Below are 14,635 nucleotides of genomic sequence, written 5' to 3' on the forward strand. Positions count from 1 at the left end.
TACATTGTCTTTGGTTTATATTTACAAACAGGGTGACTAAATGTGGAGACAGCGAATCTCAATACTTTTTATACTTCAAAGATCAGATATCTTCCGCCATATAGATACACAAAAATCATCCCTTGGTGACTAACATAGACTGAGCATTTGCATGGTGCTTTTGCATTTACCAAATCTAAACAATAAAAAATATAGTAGAGAAGCTTCTCCACAATCTATGTTATGCATTGAAAGTGCTCCTCATAGCATTAAATGATAGTGTTGCATGCAATCCACACACATTATCTGAAAGCTTATATACCTGTTATATATATAAACCTAATGCAGACAGCTATAATAGTTTGTATGAATAGGAAACACTGTGCTTATTGAGCCACAGTCATGAAACTAAAAATGAAATTATATTTCCTCCATCATAATACTGAAGTCAGTATATAACATTTTGAAAGAACAAGCACACAGTAATACCTAGGTTAATATTGGGTACCATACATTATTGCTCAATGCTATCAAAAAGCTGCATCTTCAGATTCTTTATTGAAACATATTGCATTACTTAAATTGTCATGACAAAGACAAAACTGTTCAATTTCAGATTTTCCTAGCACCTCTGTTTTTATGAAATTGCAGATTTTTTTTTTTCTAATAGAAGTATAATTTATTTACTGATTAAATTCCAATAAAGGAGATGTTGGGTCCTGATTTTAAAAAAAAAAAAAAACACATTTAGGAATATAAGTCCTAAGCACTGACAGGAGCATTCTCCTTTGTTCCCACTGATGTCCTGGACTAGGAATAACTCGTTTATCCTACTATTTCATTACAAAACACTGAATAAATAATGATCAGCATAATGCCTTCATATAATGTTAAACTTTGCGTTCTTCCACATAGGTGAATTTAATTTGAACTGCTATAAAATTACAAGGGTATCTCATCTGCTGCTCATTTTTCACTTTTTTTTTTTCAAACTATCATTGTTAATTGTCAATGTGTGTGAATTATTTAAAGTCAACTCTGCATTACTTTTGGATGGATTATCCAGAGTGTGGATTAACTAGAAGCAGACACAGACAAGGCCATTTAACTCATGAGTTTGTCTGACACGCCACACCTGTGTCCACACCAGCCCCCATGTCTTTCCCCATCAGTGGAAATGAGGCATTTTTCCAAACTTGTCTGCTGGGACTCACTTTCATGAAACCACGGCCCAGACTGGGAGCTGTTCTGTGTTAGATTTTATAGCCAGATGATGAGACATGAGCTACCAGGGCTCCGATTTTATGGACTGTCCTCCAGGAGGGCCAGAATTCAGCTTTGGCGTTAATGTACAGGTTTCACTCGTGGGTGAAGAAGGAACTGAGGCACCTCTTGGAGTTCTGACTAAAGTACCTACTAAGAGTCAGCTGCATCACAGCAGGGTTTATTAGGGCTTATTAGCATAAGTTCATTTACTATTCCCCATTAATCTTTATAAAGTGCTTTTAATCATGAAAGAAGGGGAGCAACAGTGCAGTACCTCAGCAGGTGACCACTTGCATCTGAGCAACATCAGCCCATGCTACCTAGCTGCCCATCGCTCTCAACCACTGCCTCCTCTACTTCTTCTTCTTCTGCATCCTCCTCCTTCTCCTTTTTCTCTTTCTTCTTCTTTCTTCTCCTCCGACCTCCCACCCCAGCCCCGCACCGCTACTCCCCAGCTGCCAAGCACCAAGATGTCTCCCTCCCTCCCTTCCCTCGTCTCCTCACGGCCCCTCCACCCCTTTCGCCCCTTGGCCCCGTGCCCCGCAGGGACCCAGCCCCGCATCCAGCGCCCTGCCCGGCCCCTCTCCGCCCCTCCAGAGCCGTGAGGCACCCATGGGGCCGAGCAAGCTTCCGCCCGGGGAGCGGGACAGGGCGGAGACAGCGGCGGGCAGGCTGCGCGGCTTAAGATGGCGGCTCCCCTGGCCAAGCAGGCGGGGGCCGTGCTGCGGGACTTGGCGCTGCGATCCGCCCGCTTGCGGGGCGGCTGCCCGGTGAGTGAGGCCAGCCCCGGGGCGCCGAGGGAGGGCTGCGGGCACCGCACCCGGCGTGGTGGGAGCCTCTAGGGAAAGCGCCGTGCTTCCTCCGTCCCTCCACTCGTTGCTCGCTGGCTACAGAAGCTGCTGCTTTCTCCTCGGTGCCCGGCTGGGGTTGCGCCTCGCAGCCGCCCCGTCGGAGCGGGGCTCTGCCAAGCGAGCGCCCGTTGGTTGCCGGAGGGAGGAGGAGACCTTTGCGTGCCTCCTTCGTGCTCCCCAGGCTGCTGCTAGTCAGGTTTCGGCTGCCAGATGTGCTGAGCCTGAATCCACGCAGTGTCTGTAGGGCTGGAAATGAACAAATAAGCCTCCATCTCTGGAATATGCCCTACGGGGTTGGGGCAACGCGCTCGTAGCAGGGCTGTGGCCATGGCAATCCTTGGTTGGGGTGAGGTGGCACTGTGCCACCCCGCTCCTTGGGCACATGATGGTATCAGAACATGTCTGTTTTCTTCAGATGGTATTTGGAAGGCTCTAGCATGGCCTGTTGGTCCTGGGAATTTAGGAGGTACTTTCACTTTCCGTAGTGCAAGTGTAGAGTGTATCAATGCTGCTTAACGTAATCCTTTTAATCATTGCTCAGCATGGCTGCAGAATATCCCCTTCCTCAAAATTAAAAATAATTTAAGTATATTAACAGCAGGAGTAGGTGATGCCATGCCTGGAATACATCGTGTATCAAAACACGTGGTGGTGCCCCTCGGGTGGCAGCATTGCTGTGGGGTGCGCAGCTGGGCTATCACGGGCTTTGCATGGGTGGCCACAGGTGGGTGCTCGGCCTCCCTCGGGGTCAGGGGTGAGCGGGCGCGAAGGAGGAAGCTCCTCTGAGCGGTGGCAGGAGTTCTTTATTCACCTTGACTGCCGAACAGCAGAAATGCCAAAGATAAAGTGAGATACGTACATTTGAGATAGCTCCGGTGCCTTTGGCAACCAGCCTCTTTATTTTGTCTCTTTATCAGATCAGCAGCTGCACAGGAGTTTACTTGGGTCCACGCTCCTGAGTGTAAACGTTTTGCTGAAAGCAAAAGCCTCCTGAGCGAGCAGAGCTCATTCCTAGCCAGGTCTGCTCCACCGGTGCCGCTGGGGTGCTCGGGTCTGCTGGCATGGGACAGCTGTCAGATAAAGCACTGTGCAGGGCTGAGCATAACTCGTGATGCACATCTTCTTTTGTGCAGATTGTCTTTTAACTCAAGGGAAGTTAGCCAGCTTGGTTTTAAGTCTGAAATCTTTCATGTCCAGCTCTCCTTTTCCAACCGTGGGTGGAGTGTTTGGCAATTCATTGCAATTGACTAGCTGATGTAGTGCGGGTCCATTTTGTTTATATGTTTATAAACACAGAATGTGTGTTTGTATTCATGCACTTAAGTATGTGTACAAACACATGAATGCTTGTATATATACATTTAAATCTGTTTGCACTGATTAGCAATCCTGTCAGTCCCAACAAGGTGTTTGGTGCTCTTACTCGCTCCTGCTTTACGTGGTTGAAGATAGGTTTCTGCCATGACTACTTCAGTACCTCTGACTTAAGTCAGAACCCAGTAAGGAGCCCAGAGCTAACCTGTCTGGTTTTGTATGCGTCATTACTCTTTCTGTAGGGCTGTGATCGGAGCATCTTCATAGGGCATGTCAGCTCAGATTCTCAAGATCAATAGGATACTAAGGTGGCCAACCTTTTAAACTTTTTTGTGCGTTACTTTTGAAATAGAACTATTGTTCTCATATAATAAATGACACTTTATTGTTTCTGAATTTTGTCAGATAATGAGATAATAATAAGTTAATAGATCTACCAAGATCTATTATTAGATCTATCTACGCTTTCTAATCAAACTGTTTTCAAAGAACCCAATTAATACTGTATGACAACAAAGTGTTTTCTTAATTTAAAACTGAAACATTTTTGCTGTAGAAAGCTCTTCATTTTTGCAGTATTGTGTTATAGAGCTCCCATCTAAAGTCATCTGCTAACCTCCTCCATCTCAAGACTTCAAAGTACAAACCTTACTCAGTGTACAATTTGAGTCCAGATCCTGTGGTACTACAAAGTAGGATGAAGAACCTGAGAGTGAGAGAGGCCTGCCATTGAAATAACTGTTCTAACTTGGATCATTCACTAATTTTTTTCGGACCAGAAATTACCTTTTTTTTTTTTTTTTTTTCTGTTTTACGGTAAATAGGCTTCGAGGACGAAAAAATTAATCTGTCACAGGATTCTTTTCACAGTAAGGGTCCTCCATACAGCAAGGATATCAGCAAGAAAAAACAGGCTTAAACTTTTAAGTGTTTCTTCTGTGAGCGCGTACTTTATTTCACATTTGCCAAGCTCTAGTTGTGTGACAAGTTGTGCGTTTACTTAGTCAATTGTTGGTGATCTGGTGCCAGGAGATGGTCGTGTTCTTTTTGCATACTGAGGCAAGACAGTATTGCCTTGATTTGCAGTATTGATTTGCGGATCAGTTTTGTTTCTAATCCAGTGCCCTCTGTTTTCGTAACCCTGTGTGAGCAGATGCCTGGTGAGATTTAAAATCTTTCCTCATAAGCCTTATTATTGGCGTGGTGTTTGTACGCTTTGTTGCAAAATTACTTATTTCAAAACTGATTATGCTGTACATAGTTATAATGAAACTTTTTAGTTTTGTAGTTTTGAGAAGTTTGGTTGTATGCTGTTGTAGTAACTGACATGAACAAACATTTTTCTGTGTACATTTATATTAAGAGTAGAATAAATAGTACTTGATCTTATCCAATGAAATATTTTATCATCTTTCAGCTTTGCCTTTGGCTTTTTACCATTTTATAACTGTTAACTTTTTTTTTTTTTTACTCCTTTTTACTTTTTATATTCTTGATAGGTTCAATTCTTTGTGCTCTTGGAGTTTAAATCTGACCAAGTGTTTCAAGAAGATAAAAGATAGATTTCAGTTGTCTGCAGTGCATGTGGACAAGCGTATTTAGACCTGCTCTTACTGGAGCAATATTTGTAAAGAGCTGTGACAAACGCTCCAGGGACCACTCTGCAGCAGAATTCAATCTTGTTGGCTAGCAACAAATAGGTTCCATTGAAGGCTGTTTATTTGAATGGGAGTTGGATTGGGCCCTTTGGGAGAATGCTGTGTTTTCAAAATAGCTTCAGATGCAGTGGATTTCAGCGATGAATATAAATAAGAAACAATTAAATCAGAATCATAACAAAATGCTTAAGGTAACTCCAGTTTTCTAATATAGTGAGCAGATACAGCCAGCATTATGCAACCCTATCCTAGTCTTCAAAACCGTCCTCCGTCCTACCGTAACATTTCCAAATTTCACGGATGTTGAAAATATGAGAATAAAATAAAAAGATGGGATGGAACAATATTCCTGTTTTAAAATCTGTTGAACTCTCAATAGCTTAAAAATAGAGAAGTTAGTTCACTGCAGATGCTTTCAGTTCTTAAACTTGAAAACCCGTGAAGCCTTGTTAATGCTGAACAGAGGAAGTTCTGTCTTTGTTTCAAAGGTATCAGCAGTAAGTGAAGCTAATGATCTTCCATGCAACAGGAAATATTATTGAAGTAACTTGCAGTTCGTGACTTTAAAAGCTACTCCAATGCCAGTATTTTTGCTCTTTTCTTGTATTTACGTTAAGTTGTTAGAAGTTGCTGGAAGGTTCAAGTTCAGCCTGTTTCTCTATTTGCCTTTCTTTGGTTGATAGCTTTGCTATAATTTTTAAAGCTTTACATTTAAAGGCAGCAGTACATGACCCTCAGACTTTCACAAATGGTTAGGTGTTTGGTTCAAGTATGCATAAGAAAAACATCTGCAAAGTCCTCTTCAAACTGAAGGCAAAACTGTAGTGCCAAAGCAGAACAGAAGTTTGGCACACTTCTTCCTGGCTCTTCTGTTAAACGTGTGGTTATTGAATCCTTCTTGGGGATGGAAATAAAAAATGTAAACATAATGTTAAGACTGGTTTAATTTATTTAAGTAGCTTTATACCGTTGGATCTTTTGTCTTAGAAACAGTATGGCTCTAGCATAATATTCACAGCATTATCTAGAAGTAGAAAATGATTGCAGCTTTCATTGGCCAGTCTTTGTACTTCATCTAAATATATTCAGGGGATAGGGTTAATTAGGTTGGAAAAAAAAAGACAGGCTTCATGAATATGACATTTGTATGAGAATTATCTGGGACCCCCCTGTTCTTAAACCTGTCTGTGGATAAGTAAATCCTTCCTCCCTACTTCCATCTGAATGCCCAACCAGTTCACCTAAAGATACTCCTTACTGTGCTTGGGTATATTTAGGATTAATTAAAGTTTTTGCCATAAAAGTGCTTTTTCATTGATTGGCCTCCTCAGGTGCTAGTTAAGTGTCAATAGACAAACTCTGTTTCCTTTGTAGGTGTCTGGTTTTCTTCTTCTGTTCTTCTCTTTCCCTGGAATATTGTCTGTTTGCATGGTGTTGTTGGTTTTTTTTATATGTATTTTGGCTTAAACAACAAGGCTAGTATGAGGAGTGCAGGAGGGTGAAGAAGTTCTTTGGGAATATGGAAGAGTGAGAAGAGTGTTAAGAAACCAAACATTCAGTGTTCCTAAAAGTAGATCGCTTTTCCACTATATTTCCATCTCTCTTGATTTGAATGTTCGTTTTCAGCAAAAGTTGGCAATTTATTGCCTAGAGATATGATTCCTGCACTGGTCTTGGAGACTCACTTACAGGTAGAGTTCTGGGATTACTTAACCCCTACTGATTTATTCTTTTTGTTGCAGTGGACCACAATGAGTAATGACTAGCTCAGCTCATTATTGCCTCAGACAGTCCAATCTTTCGGTGCATGTTTGAGACTATAATCTGCAGCTTTGAGCGTATACCCTAAGGATTTTCTTCAGAAAATTCCCTTCTTTAATTTCCTCTCCTGAGGAAGCCAGTTTCTAGCCATCTGTATATCAGAACTGTATGCTCATCTTCCACCTCAGCATTTTAATAAAATACAGGGCACAGACAGAAATCATGTTATCACTGCAACTGCTTATGACAGTAACTTGGAGAATGGTAATTAAACATTGATCCATAATTAATGGTGAGCTATTGATCTTAGTTTAACTAGATTACACAGTAGGTATAGGCATCAAACTATGAGGAGAAGCTGAGATGGAGTATTGTAAAGAAGTCTGTAGTAGCGGTAGTATGCTGTGCTGGTGAACAGATGCTCTTCAAGTCTATGTTGTTTGGATGTTACTTAAAACAGATTCTAAATTGTAAGCCAAAGCCCTATGCTGATACGGTAATGGAAATAAGAAAATAAGAACCCAATGCTTGTGTTTTTTTGTGTGTCTTTGTTTGTGACACTGAGCTGATAGTGATGTTCTTCTATGATTAATGACTAAATGTTGATTTTGAGGGAATTGGAAAATAGGAATTATTGACTGACTTGTCACTACGCTTGTTTAATCCTCAGTTAAAATATACTGATAGCACACAATACACTTAGTAAATGAGAATTTTTCAGTATCGCTTTTATCTAAAAGGAGCTGGTTTGTTGAGCAGATTTACCCATGATTTTTTTTCTTCCTGGTCTCTTTCTGCCTGCTCATAGGTTTCCTAGACTACGAGAGTCTGTATTCCAAAATTGAATTACCTTTTGTTTTAGTTCTGTAATGATCTGATTAGCGTATAAGCTTAGGAGCCGAACTCATAAAGCTCAAGGCACTGTCCCTTCTGGGGACAAATGTGGGTTGGGCTGTTTCACTTGAAAAGTTTCATTTAAGAAAAGTACCTTCTTAACATTTTGTAAGTGCTTCATTATTATTCATTGTAGTTTATTTACCTTGCACATTAGTGCTTGGTGACAGATCAATTTCAGTCCATCCAGTTTGTCTCTGATTTGTGCAGTGGAGCTTTATTGATTGGCCCTGGGGAGCAAAAGTAGTTTAAACTTGCCTCTATAATTTGTATCTTTGTATAATTAATGATTTAGATTTTTGTTTTCTGCTTTTTGTAATAAAAAGGTGTAGATTTGTGGTATTTACAAAGGAGAGACCAAGGGTTATATGCATGTCTTTATCTGTTAAATGAGTTTGTATAAGAGGCATTATAAATGTACAACTTTGCAGGGCTCTTTATGGCTTTGTAGAGTGAACATCTCACTCATTTTATAAAGCTTCTGGCCATTTTGAGTTAATAATCTGTTTGTCTTAAGGCAGAAAAGACACAATACTGACCTTCAGGATTCAGTGGGCATTAACTCAGTTTGGAGCAAGAGTTTTGTTTGTTTGATTACACTGTAAATGGAAGGGTTTTATTTGTCTGAAAATGGATAGATACTTTGAGAGCATCAGTAGCAGCAACTTTAAACACCCATTCGTATGGTGAGCATTTAGAATACTTCTGGAGCAATAAGCAAACTCATGGGAGCAATAACTGGGAAAGATGAAAAATGGCAAGGTATTATAGGAGTAGATAGACTCTGAGGACTATAAGCAATGAGCAATAGTCTCAATTTGTGTCAGGAGGAGAGAGAATCACTCTTACTGTAGTTACTTTGCTTTGGAGCTGAACTCTCATCCACCTAAATTCTTTCTGAGATGCGGAAGTTTTGTAGGAATTGCAAGGAATGAAGAGTTAAGGGAGACTTTCTGGTCGTGTTTGGTAGGATCGTCTGCTTTTTCAAGGCTTTTGACTAAAAATTCTGGAGCTGCAAATTAAAAACCAAGCAGAAATTACTAGTTGAACCCTTCACGTCTCGTTTTTCTGAGATCATCCTCTGAGGGATCCATGGGCAAAAGAACAGTTTAATTTGACAGCTCCTTATTTAGTGGCAGCCAAGAAAGCAGTTACTGCCTTGCAACAACAACAAAAAGTTGCTCCTGTATAATATTGGTATGAAAGTGTCTGGGAAATTACAGTTATGGGAAAGATTACATATGCAAATTATAGATAAGTGATAGGTAAGATAAGATTCAGATTTCTGTCTATGAAAATTATAGATGAAAGTGCTATTAAAAGCAACAGAATACTTACTATCAGCAGCTTACTTGCTTAGCTTTTTAAGGTCTGAAGATGGCATGAGAAATTTATTTTCACTTAAATTATTTAGCTTCTTCAACCCTGCCATTCCAAACACATTGGAAATAGTGAATGTATTTAATTGAGCTCTTTCATGCAGAGTTTTGGTCTGGATTTGTTTTTCAGTTATATGGCTCAGACTGAAATAGTCTACAGCGATGCCATAAATTTAGCGGAACTGGTGTTTAGAGCTTGCTTTGAACATGGTGTGGAAGATGAGGTAAGAACACATGGGATGAGGTAAGAACACCAGCTGAGAGCCTGTGGGTCGGGATTAGTGGGCAGACTGCTGTTAGTGGATGGGGCATTGCGAGACCATTGCTTAGCAGTGGGAGGCTTGAGGTGGAGCTGGGATGTCCTGCTTAGAGTTGTGTCATGGAGGAGCCTGGGGCTGGGAGGAGCAGGTTTGAGTCGCTAATCCCACGGAATTGGTGCTTCTCTCCTTGTCCCCTCATGCAGAAGGCTCTCTGGGGGTCTCCTGTCCAGCTGCAGACTGGATTTCTGAATACTATGTTCATTACTTTGCGTTCTCTTATGAGCAGCCACGTTGGGTCGACATTAGCTTTGCTGGTGACCTCCATCACTTAGTGCCTGATTAATGCTATCAGCTCACAGGTAGGCTGTGTTTTTAAAGAGCTACTCGACGATCATGCTTCTGATGAAGGATTGCTCTCCCCTACTCCTTTGGCTCGCTGATTAGCTTTTATTGTACGCTGCGCTTCCCCGTGTCTGAAAGTCTCAATCATTCCAAATGGCCAAGCGCAGGCGGTGAACGCGCCTGCATTTCCAGAAGGCAAGAAATCAGAGATGGCTTTGTTTTAAAGATGACTTAAAATAGACTTTCACTTGTCTGGATTGTTTGATCAGCGCTGTTAGAAATGTAGAAATACACTTTAAGGTCAGAGTCTTTGATGGTGAAGAGATAATGCTGTTCATGGTGTCCCAAACTTGCTTTGAGATTTGAGGATGACAGCAAGGTGAAATTCCAGTGTGAATAATGGAAAAAAAATATTAATAAAAGAAAAGACCTGCAAAGTAAGGAAAAATGCTCATAATCTTTGGTTTTCTATTAAAAAGCATACTTTCATTCATAATTCTGTGACAGGTTCTGGTTTCTCTGTGGCTATGCCCCAGAAGCCAGAAAGCTGTCTTCCTCTTGTTTGTTCCTTTACATTTGCTTCGTATCAATCTAAGTCAAGTAGTCCAATTAAAATCAAGTTGCCTTTTTTTTTTTAACAATAAAAGGTGAAGCATTCCGATTTAAACAAAAACTGTGTACCAGTCATTTTTTCGGTGCTTCCAGGTTAGAAATTGTTACTGATTGTTCTGCACTAGTTTGCTAAACAAGGTATGACTTAGGCATGCAGTGAATCTGTTTGTGTAGACACTTTTATATTTCTTTTTCTACCGTTGTGGACATTTGCATGTTTATTGCTTGGGAGTGTTACGCTGCTTAGCGCTCAAAGTCATAATCTTACATGATGACATAATTAGGTAGCATGGAAATTATGATGATTTGGCTTCAAGTATTGAAGAGCTGGAACAAAAACTGTGATTATGTTTCATATTTGCTTCTCTACAAGGAGAAGTAGAGCTCAGACTGTCTAAACTTACACCTTATTGGTGTTTTCCTTAAAATACCAGCGATTCCTAACACGTGAGAAGGTATTCTTCCAGGGCACAGCAGGTGTGAAAAGCTTTTTTGATGGATATGATTACTTGAGTCAAGAGTTCAGGAAAGTTTCTGATCAACCTATTCACCATGCTTTGAGTTTCCTAATTATTCAGGTAGTTTAATTAGGATGAGACATAAAAAATGCATATATCCTTATAGCTCATGGTTGATGGTAAAATATTTTGAGCTATTTTTTGAGTTATATTTAATATGTAAAGCAGTTCTTCGTAGTTGCATTAAAATATAATTTAAAACTTGTAAAAAAAATTAGGAAGTTAAACACTTCATAGGGTGAGAGCAGAAATATGAAACTTCCCCTTAAGATATTCGAAATAAATGATTATTTCTGACTTATGTAGAAAAGGTAGCACGCTTCCCTATCTGGGTAAGTAATGCGTATCACCAGCAGTCTTACTTCATTTGCAAAGGTAAGTAGTATTTTCCAGTATTTTTTTTTTGCAACTAATCACCCAGTTGTATATGGCAGTAAGTTTATTTTCATCAGATACTTCAAAGCCGTTATTTTTCAGGTCCAGAAAGTATGCTTCTCTGAAAGCTTTGAAGTTTTAAATAAGCAAAATTGGAATAATTTGACTAAAATTAATTACTAACGCAAAACAATGCTATTGATAGCTAGTATGTTGGCAAAAGGAGAAATTGAGTCTGTGAATTCATATTCTTGGTTCTTTTACCCAAGCAAAGGCTCTGCAAATTGATTCCAGAAATGCAGAGCGTCTGCTTGCATCTTGGGCATACGTGGATGTACAAAGTTTGGTTAAAGAATGCAAGAGGCTTTTTTCAAATGTTTTCTGAAGTCAGCAGGGAGCACATTCCCTACATAGTGCCCAACTGTTTGCCCCTTTGACTGGTCTATGGGCTTTGTGTTGTTGACATCCTACTTCTACTATGGCTTTAAATGTGTAATTCAAACCAGAAAGTGTTTGTGTAATCTCGTAGAATAAGGAGCCTGCCATGTTTGGGCTCTGTTTTCAGAAGTTGTTAATGATTGACCGCTCAGCTGAACTTTGGTGGGGTTTGAGCATACTCAGCTCTGCTCAGTCAGCCTTTAAATGCTAAGCAGGACGCATTGGAGAACTTGTGTCTAAAATATGCTGTCACTTAATTTGCTGCAATTCCTGTTTTTGTGTTTGTATGTAAATAGAGGCCTTGATGCTCCCCTGTGTTGTGCTGCGGGATTGTGAAGGATTTGGCCATGTCCTCCTTAATTCGGAGGTGAACCTGTGGCTGCCTCGCTGGAACAACTGATGAACAGGCTGGCAAAGTATGGGAAATAGAGCACAGAGGTCAGGGTCTGACTGCTGAAGAAGACATCCTTTCTACCGTCTCCTTTGGTATTTGAGGACTGCAGTCCTCAAAAAACCATGTCCCCAGACATGCAGAATGATTGTCCAGGTGGTAGCTGCTAAAATCTGCCTTGTAGTGCACAAGGATGTGGGCTCAGATTCTGGTTTTCTGAGATAAGGAGAACAACTGTGACAGAAGGAGCTCAAGTCTGACCCTGTGCATGTTCCTGGTAGTTTACAATGGAGCTTAGTAGGTGGGAGAGTGTATTTACAGAATAGCTGTCAAAATCCCTGTGTGTAAGCAAGCTGCAAATAAGTCTATAAAGTATAATCATTACTGGAGGCTTTAAATCTGCAATGAGTGAAGGACTTGCTTCAAGTTCATTCTTGTCTCTGCTTCCTTGCATGAGAAGTAAACAGAGGGATAAATCAGAAAGCTGAGTTTATAAATGTGATTTAAAGGCACATTGGAGCATAATTGTGTAGTTTCTTTCTTTCTTGAGCTAATGGCCCAAATGAGTTGTGCATTGTAGGAACACCACACTGTGCTGCGGTATTTCTGAGGGAACGCGGAAGTTAAGCTTGGGATCATTCAGTTTGCAGTGGGCGATTATAAAAGGACAAAAAGGCATGCAAGGTAAAAATCAAAAGAACATAAGACAGAAGGGTAAAGAGAAAAATGTTTGGGAACTTTTGGACTGAAAAGGTTTCTTTTAGTAGGGAGCTATCAGGAACATTCAGGACAACTATTGAGGGAGACATTATGGTCTTTTTAAAACAACAACAAAAAAAATTCCAGCCCAGAATGCATTTACTTAAAGGCTGGCAGAGCTTAAATATAACTTGCCATTTTGTCTGCAATACTGTGAGATATTCGGGACATAACTGAGATGCCTCTAAAACAAGAGGACTTCCTTTTTTATGTATGTATTGTTATGACTTAGATTAAATGGAATAGTATTTACACAGGAACTCTTCAAAGCCAATCTATTTGGCTTTGTAAAGCCAAGTTTCAATAGGGTGAATAATAGGTGAGCTAGTTTGGTGCTGTCTTCTGGAGTCCTCTGCTATTTGTGGCAAAGTTTAGAGCGCAGCAAAACAATTCTGTTCTGGGTTGGGACTGCTGTGGAAAGATTCAGAAGGTGGGTTTTAAGGAAGGAGCTGGATGTAGCAAAGAAAGCCTTGACAGCAGGCAGCCACTTTGAAACTGATGGACACGCTCCTGATGTTCCTCCTGTGTGTGATTAAATGATTACAAATTGACAGATACTGGTTTTTCACTCAAGAAAATAGTCACTACAAGCAAATAATAATTTGTTAATTTAGGAACTATTTACCTCATATTCTTAAGAGGTAAAAGGAGAAATTACACATGCCACCCCCTCTGCCCCCCCAGGAGGAATTGATTTGAAAGCTGAATAGCTCCTTTTGTTTGCAGGGCCGTGCTGCACTGCCCTAAATCTGCACTTGGACAATCTTCCACTACACTGTTCCTGGAGCTAGGTTAGAAATTTATTAGTAGCAGGAAAAAAAAAAAGTGGCATAGGTGATTGTGTGGAAAACACAAGGCATCGTATTCTTTGGAGTGCCTAATCTGAGTCCTTCAAACTGTGCCCTGCAGAGCTCAGTAGTGCTGAGCTCAGGATATATAGCGGAGGGTTTCCCAAACAGAAAGTAGTCTGCTTGGGTTAGAAAATGCCTCTGCAAGAGGTTGTAAAGCACGGCAGTTTGTGCTCTCTCCTGGGATCATGAGGTTCAGGATCTCCGGGCATGAGTTCCCATGCGTATGAAGCTTTGTGCTGCAGCAGGAGGTCTTTAGGTCCATGCAGTCCTGGAATTGTACCCATTGCTGAGCTGATCATGGCCATTCACTCTACCAGGCTTTCATTGTTCTTTACATAGCATGCAGTACGTTCTGTTTTAATTTGTTTTGAAGTAAGTCAGCCATGCTTTATAGTGCTTTATGGAACTTGTCAATACTGCCTGTGTACCTGTCTAATAAAACTTCAATAAATTAGCATAATTATTAAACAAACAAATTCTCATTCTGTTAGTAATTGGTGACTGCCTGTTTCTCAACAGACAGGTGAAGTCAGCTGGCATTTATTAGTTTCTAGCCTGTTTTATTATCTACAGGCTGGTAACCTGTACTTTATATGCCTTGTTACATCGCATTAGAATAATCACTGTTGCCCAGCGATGGAAGAAAAGGTAGATTTCCTTAAGTAAAACAGATAGGATGACTAAATATATCCTCTGTAGCTTTTCCGTTAAAATAGCTTCAGTTTCTCAATTTGATGTTACTCGTTCAGGAAAGCTCTTCCCTTTATTTCTTTGGTGTTTGTCACCATCTTGATGTTTCATGCTGGGATGTGCTGTGATTCCTGCCTCCCTATCTCTGGTTTGCAGCGGCTCCTATTAAAAGAACCTTGCAACTTGACAAGAGAAATTGGCTTTTCCGTGAACTATGTGGAAATCTTCAGGGGAAGATTTAACTAAGTGCTTTGTTTTGATTGCATGAGCTAGGATTAAAATGATGACACGAACGCC

General features: G+C 40.5%; 1 protein-coding gene across 1 annotated transcript in view; it reads left to right on the plus strand.

The window, feature by feature from the left end:
* The first annotated feature begins 1,857 nt into the window (after window positions 1–1,857).
* The window catches only part of SUCLG2 (succinate-CoA ligase GDP-forming subunit beta), a 110,973-nt gene continuing 98,195 nt past the window's right edge, over window positions 1,858–14,635 (plus strand). Inside the window, exon 1 of the mRNA XM_068694233.1 lies at window positions 1,858–2,015. Coding sequence (XP_068550334.1) covers window positions 1,932–2,015 — 84 coding nt within the window. The 5' untranslated portion in view covers window positions 1,858–1,931. The remainder of the gene's footprint in view (window positions 2,016–14,635) is intronic.

Source organism: Anas acuta, chromosome 11 (assembly GCF_963932015.1).
Source record: "Anas acuta chromosome 11, bAnaAcu1.1, whole genome shotgun sequence".
NCBI lineage: Eukaryota > Metazoa > Chordata > Aves > Anseriformes > Anatidae > Anas > Anas acuta.